Below are 17,392 nucleotides of genomic sequence, written 5' to 3'. Positions count from 1 at the left end.
GTCCGAAACGAGTCCGATCCGCTGATGGACCGGTCCGGAGTAAACAATGGATCGGATGGGCCCGGGAGAGCAAATATAGCTCTCGATTCTGCGGTACATTGGACTTGTCCGGGAAGGGCTCCAATCCGATAATGGACCGGACCAGAATGGTGGGCCGGATGGGCCAGGCAAAAAAGCCGCACTAAACCGGTGACCGGTCGACCGACTTGTTAGGTTGGCTCACAGGAAGCGCAGGAGGGGAAGGACGGGCGAACGTGGTTCGCCAACATTTTGGTAAGCTTTCATGTTTCTAAGTTGATGAATCGCATTTTTAGTTTTTGAGGTGGTTAGTGCCTATCTCACTTCATCACTTCATATATAGAAAGGGCTAGACTAAAATAAATATATCCATAAAAAATGATCAGATGTATTGCCCATGAAAAATGGAGAGACAAAAGAATTGTTTATTTAGACTGAAATGTTTTATTATAATTGTAAATATATAAGAAAGGTGGAGAGTGGTTTAGCTACGTGTGATAAGTTGGAGAGAGATTTTATGAGAAGGAGGTGGGGAGTACCACCCTTTTCTTTGTTCATTTTACACTTAAAATATGATCCAAAAATTCATAGCAAAATTATGGCTTATACCCAAAAAAAGAAAAATCGAATTCTCACTGCAAAATTCTTTTAGTAAATAAGTTGCGCAAAGAGGAATACGAAGAGACACTAAAAAAATAGACCAAATGAACAACTATTGTATCGTTTTGTCTAAAATTTGTTTTGATCATTTACAACTCTCCTAAGTTGCATAGATCTTTTGCTTTTCATATAAATTATTAACAATACAATGAGTGTGTCTATTAAAAGAAGGTTAGCATGGAAGCCATAATGGATCCAAGATGAAGTAGTTTTTGGAGTTGACCATCTTGACATGAAATGGAATAGGATATGAAGGATCGATGCACGAGCCAACAACTAAGGTTGAATAGATGACTAACCAATAAATAGGATTTTGTAGTTGTAAGCATATATTTTTTGTCTCATAAACATGCATTTTGTAGAAAGATTTGGAGAGACCAAGCATCACTAATTGAGATCAAAGTTTGTTATGTGTGTGTTTTCAGACGCGTGCACATTCAGAATGTTGTGCAATGGTTGAATATTGTTGGGATATAAGTAAAATTAATATAAAACAATGTTTGGATATCATTGAATATAAGCAAAATTAATATACATACAAATAAAAACCAGCTTTCTTGTATCAGCAAGAATTTATTAGTGTTATTTAGCATAGAATGCATATGGTAAAATGAGGGTTGTCATTTGTCAAGGATTCAGTGAAACGCCCTTTAGAGTATTGCTTAAACAAAAGGAATACTAAAATAATTTAGCCACAGCAAGTATGGTAAAACAAAGATGAATTGTTTGAGATTGCTCACTGCAATTCAATTTAAGAAAGTAGGCTATTTAGAGCCCATCAGCCAAGCCAAGACTCCAACACAACTATATCACATGCCCTTTAAGCATGTTATGGATTATGAGGTATGACATTATGTCACACCCCAAAGTCCCAAACTCAAAGTATAACCAACACTGCATATCTGCAGGACATACCATACAAGCATGCAATTTAATCAAGATATAAACAAATCATTCATAATTAATTGTTCCAAAGTAACATAAGTCAAAATATGCTAACTAATTATTATTATTCAAATAAAATAAAATGTTCAAACTAAACTAAACTAGTTTAACTAGACTAACTAAAAATCCAAATAATTGCGAATATTTTTAGAAGATCTAGTGCACTCTCCCAAGACTCAAGCAATCATTATTCAAGATTTAAAAAATAGAAAAAAGAATGAAGAATGAGCTACACTAGTCCATTAAATAACATAACACATCAAAGTGGGGTCTAAACATACCAGACAAAATAAGATCCAAATGATTGGGCTTGTATTGAAAGTAAGCTTCAGATCTCAGACTACAACATGCTTAGTTTGATCTTGGTCATTAGAAGTTCAGAATAGGTTGGAGCTAGGAGTTCTGCAGTATGGTTTAGCTGGGCTAGCCTTGGAGCAAGGTATTAGGGGTGCAAAAACGAGCCCAAATTCTCCTGTCAGCGCAGTCGTGGTTGTTTTAAAATCAAGGCTTTAGGCAACGATGAAAAAGTATCATGGTTTCATATGAAAAGATATCACACAATTATATCCAGATTGGCGTCTAAAGCATCTATGTTTCTAATATCCATGTGAAACATGGAAAGAGCAGGCATGCATAACGAGTTTTGTTCCTCCCTCTCAACTCCTCCCGTTTTTGGGCCCGGAAGAATGGATTTGAGAGAGGGCTCAGCCCAGCTCAGCAGTGCCCCTCCGAGCCTCTCATGAAGAGTTTTCTAGCCTTCTGGTTTGCCGCTTCGCTGTTGGTAGACTGCAGGTCAAGAGGAAGAAACTAATGATATATATGCAGACCAAATTCTATATCTTGGGCCTAAAACCAAAAGTTAGTACTGTTAGATAAACTCCGAAAGCTTCTGGCCGTCCATCATGGATATGGCTGGATCATCCCAAATCCTGAAATTTCTGGCCGTCCATCATGGATAGGATGCTGTTTTTTTGCATGGACCAGATTGTTACTTTGAGGGCTCGTTTGGTTCGCGGAAAGCATTTTCCCTCCTAAGAATATGATTCCTGGAAACAAATTTCTAGGAAGAGGATGCCTAGGAAAGTACTTTTAGCATGTTTGGTTGACTATAGGAAAGTGACAAATTTCCAAAGTGCTTATGTTTGATTGGCCGTCCACTTTCCTGAGAAAGTTATGCATAATTTCTATTATGCTCTTAATAAAAATTAGGTCTTTAATGCCTCTTTAATGCTTCTTTAATACTAAAGGGCCTTTTTGGGGAAAAAAATAAAAATAAAGTGATTCCCGCCTCATGAGAAAGTAACTTTCCCATGTTTCTCATGGGAAAGACTTTTCCCATAAAATGTGGGAATCATATTCCCATAGGAATACAACTTTTTCATCTCTCTTCTTTGAAAACTTCAACCAAATAAGAGGCATCTCATTACTTTCCCGTTGACCACACTTTCACTCTTCTTTTTTCGCAAACCAAACGAGCCCTGAAGCTAAGACTCGTTGGTCAAGCGCAGATCCCAAATGAAGACCCATGACCAATTTGAGTTAGATTTGGATCTGATTCAAATGAAAGTTAATTTATAATCTGGGTCTAGACATGGACTCAACACAAACCCTTTCTAGACGAGAACTGCTTCAAATCAAACGAAACATTACATGGGTCCAGGACTTGAACTCAGTTAATATGGGTTAAATCTACAATCAAGCTAGACTTAGGCCCTGTTTGGGGGAGCTTTTGGAGGGCCAAAAAGCACTTTCTGGCCCTCCAAAAGTATTTTTAGATAAAAAATGGTGTTTGGTAAAATTTTCGGAAAGCTGTTTCAGCTTTTGCGGGAAGCTGAAAACAGCTTTTGGGGAGAAGCTCTAATTTAGAGCTTTCCGAAAATACTGTTTTCAGCTTTGTCGGAAAGCTGTTTTTTGGACCAAAGTACCCCCATTTAAATCACACATTTTCCCTAAAACCCTCATCCCACCTCTTCCTCTCTCACCTATCCTCTTCCTCTCCCCTCTCCCCTCTCCCTCTCTATCTTCTTCTTCCTCTCAATGTCGTCGCCTATGTTCCTTTTTCCTCTTCTTTTTTTTTTCTTTTTTTTTTGTTTTGGGAGCTCGTGGCTACTCACGGTGGCAGCCACCATGCCGGCTACCACTCATGGTCAGCGACCTCTCTATATTTCAATGAAATAAAATAATAAATAAATAAAAAGAAAAATAATGAGTGAGTGGCAAATAATTTGATCTAAATAAATAAATAAATAAAAATATTAGTAAATATTTAACCAATTTTATCACCTAGCTAGAAAATTTGTTAGAGAGATAAATGGTCATTAGAAGGATGAAAAATTTATTTACATTAATAATTATAATATTTTATATATTTATTATTGTATTATACTATAAATATAATATTATATTATATTATATCATAATATATTGATATGTTATGTTAGATAATTTAATATTATATTAAAATATTATTCTATAATACATAATGTTATAGTACTATATTATAATATTATTATATTACATTACGTTAATATTATACTATATCATATATTTATGTATTAATACATATTATATTTTATTATGCTCTATTATATAATACTGGTAATGTTCTTTATGGCCATTTTGTCACACAAAAGTATTTTTTCAGTTTGTTTACCAAATACATGTTAAAATGCCACAGTACTTTAAAAATTTAGTTACCAAACAACAAACAGCTTTTTATAAACGCTCTGCTTCAGACAGCTCTACTTTCAAAAGCTCTACTACTAACAGCTCCTCCAAACAGTGCCTTAGACGCGATAGAGGCCCATCGTTTCTTCTGTGAGGCTTACTGATTGCAGTAATTATTTGGGCCTTGCAAAGTTGGTCCTGTTTAACTCTGAGTGGTCTGGACTGGGCCCAAAAGGTACATTTTGGGGCTAAACCCAAACTCAATGATCACTATTTGGTCCACTCCTCTGAGCCCATTTGACAATTTCAGAGCTAAATTGGTGTATATTCTCTGAGTAAAAAGAAAATTTTTATCTTTCAGAAACCTTGACCTATCACAACTGGATTTATAGGACACGTTATATATGAGCCTCGTTTGGGTCACATATTCAGATTTCTTAGTGTCAAATTCTCCTTCGACCTAAGAAGACAGAACCCTTTTCTTGCTAGAATCAGAGGCAACTTATGAGTTAGAAGGGGAAAAAATAAATCAAAATGAGATGAGCTCTGACCATAGTTCGCCATGGGTTGTAATTGAGCTTTAAACTCATGGTGCAAGCCTAGCCAAAGGGACCCAAACAATCCTCGAAGAACATGGGCTATGTAAAGTCCATATATCAGTATTGATCTGGACTTCGAGCTATTCATTTATATTGATTTTTCAGTCTGTTTTCTTTTAACCTTTTTCTTTTTGTGTGTGCATGCATGCAGAAACTTTGTTATTGATAGCAGTTCGATGAGATTGTGGATCAGATCCCATGATGATCCAATGACCTTATCCAATTTGTGCCTATACTTTATGATTGGCCCCAACATGTGTTGAGGCAAATGTTATTTCTGAGGGTACTTGATGCACCATCTTAATATATAGTTCGCCGAGATCCTCCCTGGTCTGGACATGAATGGCAAAAATTCAAATCTTCTAATCATGTTGCCTATGTATTATGTATATGCATGTTTACATCTTTTATCTGCTCATCAATATTTTTCCTCCTAGTAAATACATATGTATAACCCTATTTTCGACCCGATGACAATTAAAGCCTTGCGACCTCATTGATCTTGATTGCGAGCTAAGTCGCATGTGCCTGGCTGGATCAATATTAGACATAGCATTGAACCTTCACCAATTGCACCCAATACTTAAAAATCACCCACATGTATGACATATGTCCTAATATATGCTAACATGTCAATAAATTTAACTTAGCAATCAAACTAACATTTAATACACATAGCTGGTGTGCATGAGTCCATTCACCGCCATGCACCTGAAATCCAATGGAGCAGCAGCTTTACCTATTTATTTCCTCTCGATGGTGGCATGGCGGAGGATGGTGCCCCTAGAGGCGTGGGTTTCGTAATCAGGGACCACAGAGGCACCTTTATTGTTGCTGGGGGACGGAGCACTCTTGGCGGTTCGGCGGTGGGAGCAGAGTTGCAGGTTGCTTGGGATGGTGTTTTGTTTGCGAGACGAGTACTGGGGGCCGACAGACTCATTCTCAAGGGTGACTGTTCTACAGTGATTGACTGGATACGAGGTGTGGACATGTATGGGGATGGCCACCCTTTGATACAGGACACTCGTAGTTTGGTGCGGTAGTTGATCTCCTGTCAGATTGCCCATGTTTACCAAGAGACGAACAGTGCAGCAGATTGGGTCGCCTCTTATATTGCTCGGCATACTGGGGAGGTCTTTTGGTCTAGTTTAGATGGCGTTCCACACGCCTTATTTTGTTTACTTTTTTTTGATATGTCTGATTGTATTCACGTTAGAGGTATATGAAATGAAATACCGTTTTGAAAAAAAAAAAAGAAAAGAAGAAGAAGAAGAAGAAGAAGAAGGAGGAGGAAGAGGCAGAGCTAGGTCACCATTTTTGCCCACAGTTTCCAGCAGCTTAATCCGGCTACAGCCGTGATCCATCAAGCTGGCTGTCCACATACAGTGAGAATCTTTGAATCGTAGCAACTGGGACGACAGCAAATATAGCAAACATGTGAACTCTTCTATGCTTTTTAAAACTCGAAGGCCCAACGCCCACCCAAAATATATTAATCACCGCTCCAAGTACATTGCATAGAGTCCCCACAAAGCCGCAAGCCCCCAAAACAAAAGCTTCAAAAGAGTTGATAGCATGCCTGCCAGCTGGGAGAAGAAATATGAAACCATGGGCTAATAAAAGAAGACAACACTGACCCATACAGAATCACGTTAATAAAAATAAATTATAAGGATCGATAAAGAAAAATAATATGGGTGCTAATATTTGTACTAGTTGGAGATCATTTAATTATTAAAAAAAATGAAGATATTTGTGGATATTGATTAAGGATTATTGGAGGGGAAATGATTAAAAGTATCCCATGATGGGGCCTAATCAATCAATGACAAATTTTTTTTTTTTTTAATGAATCAAAAAGTTCTGTTGGTGCGGCCAAGTGGCTGTCAAAAGGCCTCTCCCACCACTAATTGTCGTGTGCTTTACCCAAGCGTACATGTAGAAACGTGGGAGGATCGCCTTCGCATTCCTTGGTCCCTAAAACAGATCATGTCTTCCCACCAACAATTATTATAGCCTGCTCGTCCGTCTGTTCCTTTATTTACTCCTTCGAAAAGCACGCCTAACTCTTCTTTCATCAAAGTCTCCTTGCGCGTCTCCTCTTGCGTCCATTTGAAGGCATGACTAGTCTCGGGGACCTTTGAGGCCTTATTCAAAACACATGCTTATTTCGTGCGAGTTAATTTCCAAGATACCTCCCACTTGAGCATTATTAAACTAGAGATCGATTGGTTGTTAATTGCTTTTAGTCCACAGGGACAGCATCAAGCGATTGTGACAACATGGGGTCTATATTTAGATGAGGATATGAACAGGGCGTGACTTACAAGTGGTTAATTAAATAATAAAATTTAGATGAAGAGAAATATTTGGTAGAGCATCCATCACGTCATCAGCGTGGCTTACAAGTGGTTAATTGAATAATAAAATTTAGATGAGGAGCATCCATCACTTCATCAGTATAACAGAGTCCCCAGACTTCAGTTTTACAAATAAATAGTATATTTAAGAGAAACTTCAGTTTTACAAATAAATAGTACATTCAAGAGAAACCTCAGTTTTACAAATAAATAGTATATTTATGAGAAACTTCAGTTTTACAAATAAACAGTATATTTAAGATCTATTTTTCTCTCAAAAAAGAACAAAATTCATATCTATATCACAGCAGTGTTTATACTCAGGCTGTGTTTGGTTGCAAGCAACTGAAGACATTATGTGGAGTTAAAATTATAATATCCGTTTACGATCCCCCCAACTGCCGTCTATAGCTGCAACTAATGACCAGCCTCATAAAGTGGGAATTGTACGTGACTGTTTGTTCCCAACAGAGCTTAGAAGCACCAACTTACTGAGATAAAATGCATCTGAGTTCTCATCTTCTCCCAAAAATGTTTGATTATCCTATGACATTACTGTTATTGAAATGTGCAATGTTTTAAACATTGCCACTTTGCATGGTCATATATAATAGCAACCTTTAAAGAACCCTAAGCATTGAAATTGGTATGTGAAGTGCCTTGCTTGGAAAAATAAGGTCGATTTGGGATAAATAGCATCGCCTCCAACTGGAGTTCTTATTTCTGGTGTGAGTGGTTTATATTTCAAAGCTCCTTTGTGGGTGCAAAACATTGCTTATTAACATTTTCAAGCAAATTAGTAGCCAAAAAACAAATTTCAGGCAAATAAACGAAGACCCATCACCTACTAACTGTATTTAGTGGCATCTCACGTCATAAATCTCTGATAAAGTCTTCTAAAACGGCTGTAGCGGGCGATGCAGCAAGCCACACCACCCCATATATGAAAATTATCTTAAATGAAGTCCCAAAAAATGGTTTGGGATGTGCTTTTACAAGTATATTGTCAATAAGTAGCTATGTTCTCATCCTTCCAGTTCCAGGTCTGGTGTGACTCACATCCACAAAATGGTGGATTCCTGCCTCAGCTATTTCCTCCGTCCATTAAATATAGAAAGGTGTTAAGGTTTTTCCCTTCCTATAAATAACATAAAAAATTTTATGATTAAAATGAAAAACTCAATATATTCAAGAGGTTCATCTACAATTAGTTTTAAAATTTAATATGTGGATTAAACGAACTCAATTTTCTCCTTTGAGTTAGAGGCACATAAATTCGGAGAAATTTTAACCCAACAAAGTCGATGGTTCCAACAGAATTTATAATATGCTCCCTGTTCAACTGAAATTCACTGATTGACCAATTAATATAGTTGTAATAGTTTGCTGTAGAAACCATGACCAAATGACAATATCTTGCAAGATATGGTCATTTGAGACAGGAATTGAAGTTACACGCCTGCAGTTCTTCAAATTGTAACATGATAACCTCATGTCACCTCCATCAATCTGAGAAATAGAGCTTCTTCTGTCCATTGCTCTCCATTAATTGCAACATTTTTTAAAAGAAATTATCAATCGACGATAATAGAGGTTAACTCTGATAAAAATATAAAAAACAACATTGGCAACTATAAAGATCGAAACAAGTCATTCTATAAAAGTCTCCAAGAGAAAGACATGAATACATACATACATACATATAGATATATGTGTGTGTGTTTCTTTTCATTCTTGCATCTGCACCGCAGCCATGAGCTGCCATCTGTTAACAAAAGGAAGAATTCTCAACTCTAACTCGTCGATGGCAACAACATAATATCTTCCAAAATGAAAAGCAGACCAAAACCCTAATGTCCTCCAGAATACAAATGTTAGACCCGTGCAGTAGGCTGCGTCACCTGTCAGGATCCCTCTCAAGAATTCAAGATCTGATATTAGTTAAGCAAGCAGGATGGAACATATATTGGGCTAAGCTCAGTAAGCAATCATGGATCGCCAAATCTTATCTGCTGGACTCCGAGTTTAAGCTTGGGTTGACTTTTGAGATCTGTGAACCCAAACCAAGCCATGGCTGGCTCTCCTGTTTGACAGGAGCAACCATTTCCGAAGAGCCATTTACTTGATATGGTACGTTGGCGTGGATCCTGAGAAAATTTAAAGGATTCATATATGAGATTGATAGAACAATAGTCACAATGAATTTGGCAACAAACATCATAATTCAGCATTTCTCATATAGTGGGCAAGGATTACCTACCGATCCTTTCTTTTCTCAAGGAATCGATGGAGAGATGCCCTTCTTGCTATGGGGAGATCTGTCATTCAAATAGCACAAATATTAGCATCCTTAGCTGCATGTTTGCTAGCTTATTGGCTATACTATTATAGACAAGCATCTTGTCACAAAGAGAGATTTCTCACTGGAAGCATTAGGCTGGGCTGGCTTTTGAACATGGCCTTGAGCCATCACTGAAGGGTTAGCAGGGGTGGACGCTGACACAGGAGTTTCATTAGAGAGACCATTTGTGTGCTCCACCGCTGCGGCAGCTTTAGTGGAAGAGGGGACATGGGCAGAATTTTGGGCATTGGAGGTCCCCTTGCTTGCTATCTGCATCAGATCCTTGGCCTTCTCGGCCGGAAAATTGTTGAACACCAGCACCTTGCCGCCATAAAAGATGGTCAACTGGGCCTTCTCTCGTTCCCTGCAGCGCATCCATAAGGATGATAAGAATTCACTTCAAATACACATCAACATTAAGTAAAGAAGAAGTAGATCTCATTCATGTGTTTGTTTTTTTTCCTTCACTAACAAATTGAATGCAAAGAAGAGTATTTTCCAACAGCCAGCTATTGAGAATTGACATCTGACTAAGGCTGTTTGAGTGTACTATGTCATCCAATGGATCATTCATCATTCAATTGTGAATTTGACCGGAGTAATTGCCTCATGCCCAAGAGTCTACGAAGTATTTAATCATAAAAAGTGCTTACCCAACTACCCATAGAGCAACAACTCAAAAAAAAAAAAAAAAAAAAAAAGAAACAAAGTAGCTAGCCAAGCATGTGCTTCCTGCATAGCTTTTTCTAATATACATATCTGGAAAATGGATCATATTTGTTCCATAAATGGGAAGCAATTTTCGCTAGAGTTTTCCCACAGCTTTTTCCAAGTTCGGACAAGTTTTGCACAAGTTTTGGACTACTATTTTTTTTTTTTTGAGGGGGAAGTCTTGAATAACCACCTAAAAATTTCTTGTTTTAAAGGCCTTCTCCACACCATTTCCCCTTAAGCTCTGAAATAATACTTAAGGGGGCTATGGTGTAACTACAACCTCACGAAGGAATTTCATGTAAAAAGATATTATATATTGGGTACTTTTTTTCCGTAATATTGAATAGATTCATGGGTATAGAGTTGGGTGGGTTCAGAGTTCAAACCTGACATCCGATGTCTTGCGGGGCTCGTCGCCGAACACGGCGCGCTGGGGAAACAGGTCCATGGCGTTTCCTCGGGAAACGTCGTCGTCGCCGGCCGAAACGTCGGCGCCCGGCAAGAAGCTCATCGTGGTCGGCGGCCGAAACGTCTCAGTGTTGCCTGCAAAGAAAATAACCAAAAAAAAAATCATCAGCATCAACAAAGAGAGAGGAATAGGACCAGATCAGGACCCACATGGGACATTGGGATACTGCAGTTTCATCGGAACCTAGGATCCAGATCAACCGGTTGAATCAAGCAGCTTATCGTACGGTGAGAGGGTTTTTTTGGGGTAAGAGTACGGTCAGAGTGTTTTAAACTGCTCGCTGGAGAGCGCGGATCTTGAGAGCGATCGAGGACTAAAAATCAAATTTTCCTCGCCAAATTAGTTTCTTTAAAGGAAAAAAACGGAGGTCAAGAGATCCATAATCTCGACTCAATTAAGCCCTAATCCCAAACTGAGAAATTTTGAGATGTGAAGAGGAAAGATCCATCATCTCGGACTCGGAGAAGAAAAAAAGAAAAAGAAAAATAAGACCAGAAAATTTCTAAAATTTCGACAAAAGATGGAAAAAAACGCGATAGGAGGATAAAGAGATTGGGTAAAAAACCCCAACTTAAGACACCTAGCAGAATCGATGATCTCCATAAAGATTTCCAAGATTCTCTTCAGAATCCAACGAACATATCAAAAAAAAAAAAAAAAAAACCCTCCTAATTCAGTAATCTTTTTTCTTAAAAAAAAAAAAAAAACTAACCTTTGGCGGTTTCTTGAGGGCGAGGAGCGATCCCAAGACCGAGATCGGCGATGCTCCCCTTCTCCTTGATGTACTGCCTCAGAAGACTGCAAGTAACCGCAAAGTTGGACTTCTCCCCCGATCTCCCCGCAAGTTTCCGCCCCATCTCCGCCATCTCCCTCGTCGCCGATCCCAATATCGAACAAACAAATCCCCCCCTCTTCTCCAAATTCGATTCCTTTCTCGCTCTCTCTTTCTCTCTCTCCGTTCCCCTCGCCTTTTCTTTCTTTATAGTGGCGAGTGCCCTCCCCTATTTGCCGGTTGTGGCTGACAATTTTACGCACGTGACCGGCGAGACGTTTAAAGAAACCGGAAATAAATCAAACAAAGAATAAAAAATATATTATCTCAAATTTTATTATTCGAAATAAAAAACATTATTTACTTCTTTCGTCTCCGTGACAGCCGGGAGAAGCACGTGGAAGAAAAAGGGACGGGGGTTCGCCCATGTTGAATCGGGAAACTTGGGATGCGGCTGATGCCTGGGGATATCGAATTCTGTAATCTGCTGCCGGTGGCACATCGATCGGACGGTTCGAAATGTTGCTCGCTCTTTGTCGGAATATCCGTGATAAGAATTGTTGCGTTGATACGAAGCAAGCTATCGTTGTCCGTGGATTCGCAGAAATAAATATGCGGGAGATGGATCTACCGTCCGATTTGTTAGTTTGATTTCATCAGGCCCGTTGTTACGTGGCGTCATGGGGAAACCCTGCGTGACACCATGTGCGTGTACTTGCTGTAGTATTATCTGCATAGAACTGCACTGGTGGGGACAGAGTAGCGGATAACGCCCGCCTTCTACAGTTCTACTATGCATTAGACTGCCGCCGAACTCCTAGAATATGACCACCCGGCTTGCTTTTCTTTTCTTTTCTCCTCCTCCTCCTCCTCCTCCTCTCCTTCTTCTTCTTCTTCTTCTTCTTCATCATCATCATCATCATCATCATGCTAAAGCGGGTGTTTTATATTATACGGATATAAATACACCGAGTAGAGCCTGCAAACAAAAGATCCCAAAATACACCGGACAAATCATCCTCAACAACTCATAGGATGCCTCCTGAGTGGCTCGCAACATACGCCGCCACCCACTCCGCCGCCCTGTTAGCCTCACGATATACATACATACCTCGAAAAATAACTCATACGACTATCCGGCTTTTCTTGAGCCAAATTTCGACCGACGTACACTGAATGGCTTGTACTGAAGTAGGAAAGGGGCGGACTTCATTATCCTATGTTCGGACTCCAATGTAATTACAATGGTGGTTGTCAGAACTTCGACATCTCGGTTATTAGATCTTTGACATCTTGGTACCAGACGCAAAGTTGTGAGCAACCTAGGCCTGCGTATGCTATGCTTGGCGCGAGCTACGAGCCAGTGCTATCATACTCAAGAGCGAAAAGAATAGGCGAGTACCACCCTCTACTTAGAGATATCCAGACTATGATCAATAATAGGATGGTTTTATAGGCAAAGCATGTGTATCGAGAGTCCAACAGGATAGCAAATTGGGTAGCGTCATATGTGGCTAACCATTATGGAAAGATCATTTGGCTAGAGAAGAGAAGATTATCCGGTGCACTCTGAAACTTGTTATTTTTTGACTTTCTTAAATGTATTAGTGTATTCATATCCGTTATATATGATTCATCCGTTCAAGTCCAAAAAAAAAATAAATCCTAGAATATGGTACGTGGCACTCGCTTTGGTTGAGGCATACACGAGCGAGAAGTGTAGGATTCCATTGGACACGTTTGGATGCAAAGCAAGGTGACGTTTATGCACGTTGGAAGCCATATGGTAAGTGAATTATTCTTACGCGTGTGACAGGAGTCCTGTATCATTCCTTGAAATGAAAAATACTCGAATATTAGCTCTTAGGACAAATTGAAAGGCTCTTAGTTCATTTCAATTATGTGGCCACTCTGTTTACTTGTAGAACTACTCTTATCTCTTGTTATTTAGTTCTTGCTCTAATAAAAGAGAGAAACAAAAACAAAACATCATAATTATTTTAAGACTTTAGTAAGACAGAATAGATATCCTTCTAGTAGAATCACAAAAAATAAAATCACAGCTATCATTATTTCTTGTCATGCGCACTGTGTATGATGAATATTAATCTAGTTACGACAAAACAAGTTTCATGAGAGAAACAAGTCGTTTATCTCCATCTTGGTTAAGGTCATTGTCATATGTCAACTTAAATTGGACGATTTGAAATCATGATTAGAGCTCCAGCCTACCAAACATGTTCCAAGCTTGACTTGTGCCTTTGGATTAAGAGAAGAAAAATATATGACGATATTTACCAAAGAAACCGGCAGGAAACTACTCGAGAGTTCCTTGTCGGTTGTTGTAATCTAGCATCGTTACAAGTTCAACCTATATTTAATTTTTAAATAATTTTCACAGGACTCTTGAGTCATTCCTAGTTTCACACGTTTGTAGCTCCGGTATCCATTTTCCCTTGTGGCGGCCCTATAGTGACGACTAAAAAGAAAGGCCGGACGTAGAAATCTTGCTTTAAGCAAGGTAGAAAAGATAGTTGTAATATAAAAGATGTGATAGGAGAGCTCCAAATTAGTCCGGTGACAGCATAAGACCTTCCAAGTGCCTTGTTCACAATGAAAAATGAAATAAAATAAAACTATACAACCGCACAATTTCTACAGAATTTAATCAAAGTTTAAGAAAACTATGTAAACTATTGATGTACTGGTTTCACCCATTATAGTGCCTACGCTTAAATGTCAAGCCATTGATTAATGGTCTTCGTCTCTGGTTATGCAGGTGTTTTTCTTTAATTTCTATGAAGAATTAAAAGGAAGAAATAGTCAATATGTGTGTATTGCGACAGATTTAAGTAGTTAGCTTATTATTTTTTGACTTTGATATTCTATGTGGGATTTTTGCTTAGTGCTTCCTACATGGTTAAGCGTAGCATGAGGAGGCTTACCATTTCATTTTATAGAGTACAATCCATGGTCCACCATAAGGTATCAAACAACTTCAAATGATGCCAAACTCATGGAGGCAAAACCATGAAGCAATATGTTTAAATTTACACACCAAATTATCGGCATATCCAACCTTGGTTTGCTTCCACGGATAGAGCATTTGATTGCTCTCATTGTAAAGATAACGTAACAACCTAGGACCTCATCCAAAATGGCTAGCCGGAAAGTATTATTTGGATTTCTTGATCATGTATAAGTACCCCAGATCTACCCAGCGAATAACCGATGTGGAACTAAATATACGCCCGCATGGGTCCTTACATACTCCCCCCGTTCAAGTCTTGACGTCCTCGTCAGACTAAGGGTTAAAATTCATTCGAATCTAATAACAAATATCACGATCAGCCCGTGGTCAGCTCCAATAGATCTGTGTTGCAGTGTCCTCTAGTCCATATAGGTTATGGGCCGGATCCGCTCTGGTACCATTTGTAACACCTCACCTAAAATGACTAGTCGGAAGATATTATTTGGGTTTCTTGATCCATCTACCCAGCGAATCACCGATGTGGGACTAAATACACGCCCGCACGGGTCCTTACAGATAATCTTAGAGTTATTGGAATTCCTAGTACAATACATCAAGAGCAGCTTTTTCGAATCAAAGGTTTACCTAAATGTGATCATTATTGCAATGGATCCTGACTTGCATTGTTGGAAATATCTTTGCGTGGATTCTTAGCAAAGCACGTTGTTGAATCCTTTTTCGGAGCAGCTAACTGAACAAAACATGGACAAGTATGATAAGCTGGTGACGCTATCCTTTTCCTTTTCTTTTTCTTTTGGGTACAGGTGACGCTATCCTTTTTGGCTGCCCATCCCCGTGACCTGCCACGATATAAACTTGTACTTGGAGAAGAGCGCCCAAAGACGTTGCACCGTGGTCCTGGGTTACGCGGAAGGCAAAAACACCGACCGATCTTGCCTGCTTAGAAATCACCAAAAGCGTGCTTGCCCGATTGCCCTAGAGTGAATGGATGGAAGAGGACCGGACTACGATGATCGAATAGATTCAAAGCCAATTTGGATCGCGTGACTATATCCACCATCGTAGGTTGTTCAGAAACTATGTTGTCTTTCGGATTATCCATATTTATTAGGAGGCTGATAAGACAGCTGACTATGTTGCTTCATATATAGCCCAATATATTGATGGTTTGTTTTCGAATACCTTTGAGACTTCTTCTTCTCCCTTCTAGTCATCTTTTTTTTTCTGATTTTCTTAAATACATTCATACTAAAACAATAGAACTTATCTAGTTTCTACACGGAAAAAAAAAAAAAATAGATAGAGCATGCCATGCGCCATTGAATCAATTGAAGGTGCTAGTCTTATTGTACTTGAAAGCTTGACTTCTAACAGTGAAGCTAAGTTGCATTCGCCACTATCTTTTGAAGTTACACATATTTATAAAAAATCTAACTTTGTTGTTGATTGGATGACTTTTTATATGATGAACCACATGGGATCCATAGTATGGATTTCCTCAACTAATCTTTCTATTCAGTTCTTTAATATTTTATCTTTTGGTTTCTAAGGACTTGTTTATTCTCAATTAATTTGAATCATCTGATTTACCAAAAAAATTAGTTCACTTTCATGAAAATGACCTTGTAGACGAAGCACTAGTTCAACCACCAATGCTATGGAATAAACTCGTCCTATAAACGTGGGTAGGACCATGTCTCCCCAAAGTTTCAGATGATGTCCAAGCATTGCAAGTAGCATGGCAAGTAATTGATAGGGACGAATCCAGCATAAATTTGGCAGGTTCGTATTTGCTTCTAAATCAAGATTTCAATTATTGGGATACTTTAAATAATAGACTTCTTTGAAACTTTATCGTTTATTTGTCTAAATTCACGGTTGCTTTTGACTAGTTGTTATACGATCTTGTTTCTTCTTGTAGAAATATAATCACATCTTTATCTTGCATTGTATTCAATCAAACAGATTGATTAAAAGATAGGCTCAAATCCTAGTTAAAAAAAAGAGATCAAATTAGGTAGGTCTCATGTGCCAAAAAAAAAAAAAAAAACTTAAGCAGGTCTCTGCTGCTCCCTATTTTTTCCTTTTCACAAGAAAACCACCATGCTGGTCATGCGAATCACATGCGCAAAATACTTGTATTCCATAAATTTTTACTTTTTTGCAATTTTTTAAAATAAAGTTATTTATATAAAAGTTTTCTATTGGATAAAGCTATTTATTTGATTCACCACTATAAATTCAATGTTATATCCATTTCTATTTCATTTTGCTTCATATAATTATAAATATCAAAGAAAATTTTTTTTTAATGAATATTCTTAAAAAAATTCAAATTTGCGTGGATACCTTTTTGAAATTTATATTTATTTTTGTATCCTTATAAAATACTGTTTTTGCACAAATATCTCTAATATAACGGTTCCACTAACACCGTTAATAAAAATTACATTTATTTTAATTAAAAATATAATAGAACTTGAAATTACTTTTTTGTCCTCCATTGCAATCGCCTTATCAATGCTTTTTTTTAATATCTATTCATTAAGAATATTTTAGTTATTTTAATTTGAAACTATTAATTTTATAATGGTATTAGATGGCGTAAGTACATATGCAAAAATATGGATAAAAAAAGTAGAAAGAAAATTTTAGAAGGGTATACATAAAAATATCAATTTGACAAGGATATTCATGCAAAATTCGATATTTAAGAAGGTGTTTATGCAAAAAAAAAAAAAAACTCAAGAAAAAAACCATAAAAGACGGAGAGAGGAAGTATATTTACTCTATCATAAAAAAATAAAAATAATCTTGAGAATAAAATATTAATGAGATCATAAAATCATAACCAA

General features: G+C 37.8%; 1 protein-coding gene across 1 annotated transcript; it reads right to left on the bottom strand.

Moving 5' to 3' along the window:
- Nucleotides 1-8,859: 8,859 nt before the first annotated feature.
- Nucleotides 8,860-11,759, bottom strand: LOC103702247 (protein TIFY 10a-like). Its single transcript, XM_008784581.4, has 5 exons — nucleotides 11,486-11,759; nucleotides 10,691-10,847; nucleotides 9,674-9,954; nucleotides 9,510-9,567; nucleotides 8,860-9,396 (listed from the first exon to the last, which is right to left on the bottom strand). Exons 1-5 carry the CDS (start codon nucleotides 11,637-11,639, stop codon nucleotides 9,255-9,257), a joined length of 792 nt encoding a protein of 263 aa, XP_008782803.2. The 5' UTR covers nucleotides 11,640-11,759; the 3' UTR covers nucleotides 8,860-9,254.
- Nucleotides 11,760-17,392: the final 5,633 nt, after the last annotated feature.

The sequence above is a fragment of the Phoenix dactylifera genome, chromosome 6 (assembly GCF_009389715.1).
Source record: "Phoenix dactylifera cultivar Barhee BC4 chromosome 6, palm_55x_up_171113_PBpolish2nd_filt_p, whole genome shotgun sequence".
NCBI lineage: Eukaryota > Viridiplantae > Streptophyta > Magnoliopsida > Arecales > Arecaceae > Phoenix > Phoenix dactylifera.
This window is presented reverse-complemented; position numbering and strand designations above follow the sequence as displayed.

Excerpts from the sequence above, each read along its gene's own strand:
- LOC103702247 (XM_008784581.4), bottom strand. The coding sequence starts at position 11,639 with ATGGCGGAGATGGGGCGGAAACTTGCGGGGAGATCGGGGGAGAAGTCC. Across the intron at positions 10,848-11,485 it reads CCCTCAAGAAACCGCCAAAG|GCAACACTGAGACGTTTCGG; the intron begins GTTAGTTTTTTT and ends TTTTCTTTGCAG. Across the intron at positions 9,955-10,690 it reads CGCAAGACATCGGATGTCAG|GGAACGAGAGAAGGCCCAGT; the intron begins GTTTGAACTCTG and ends GATGCGCTGCAG.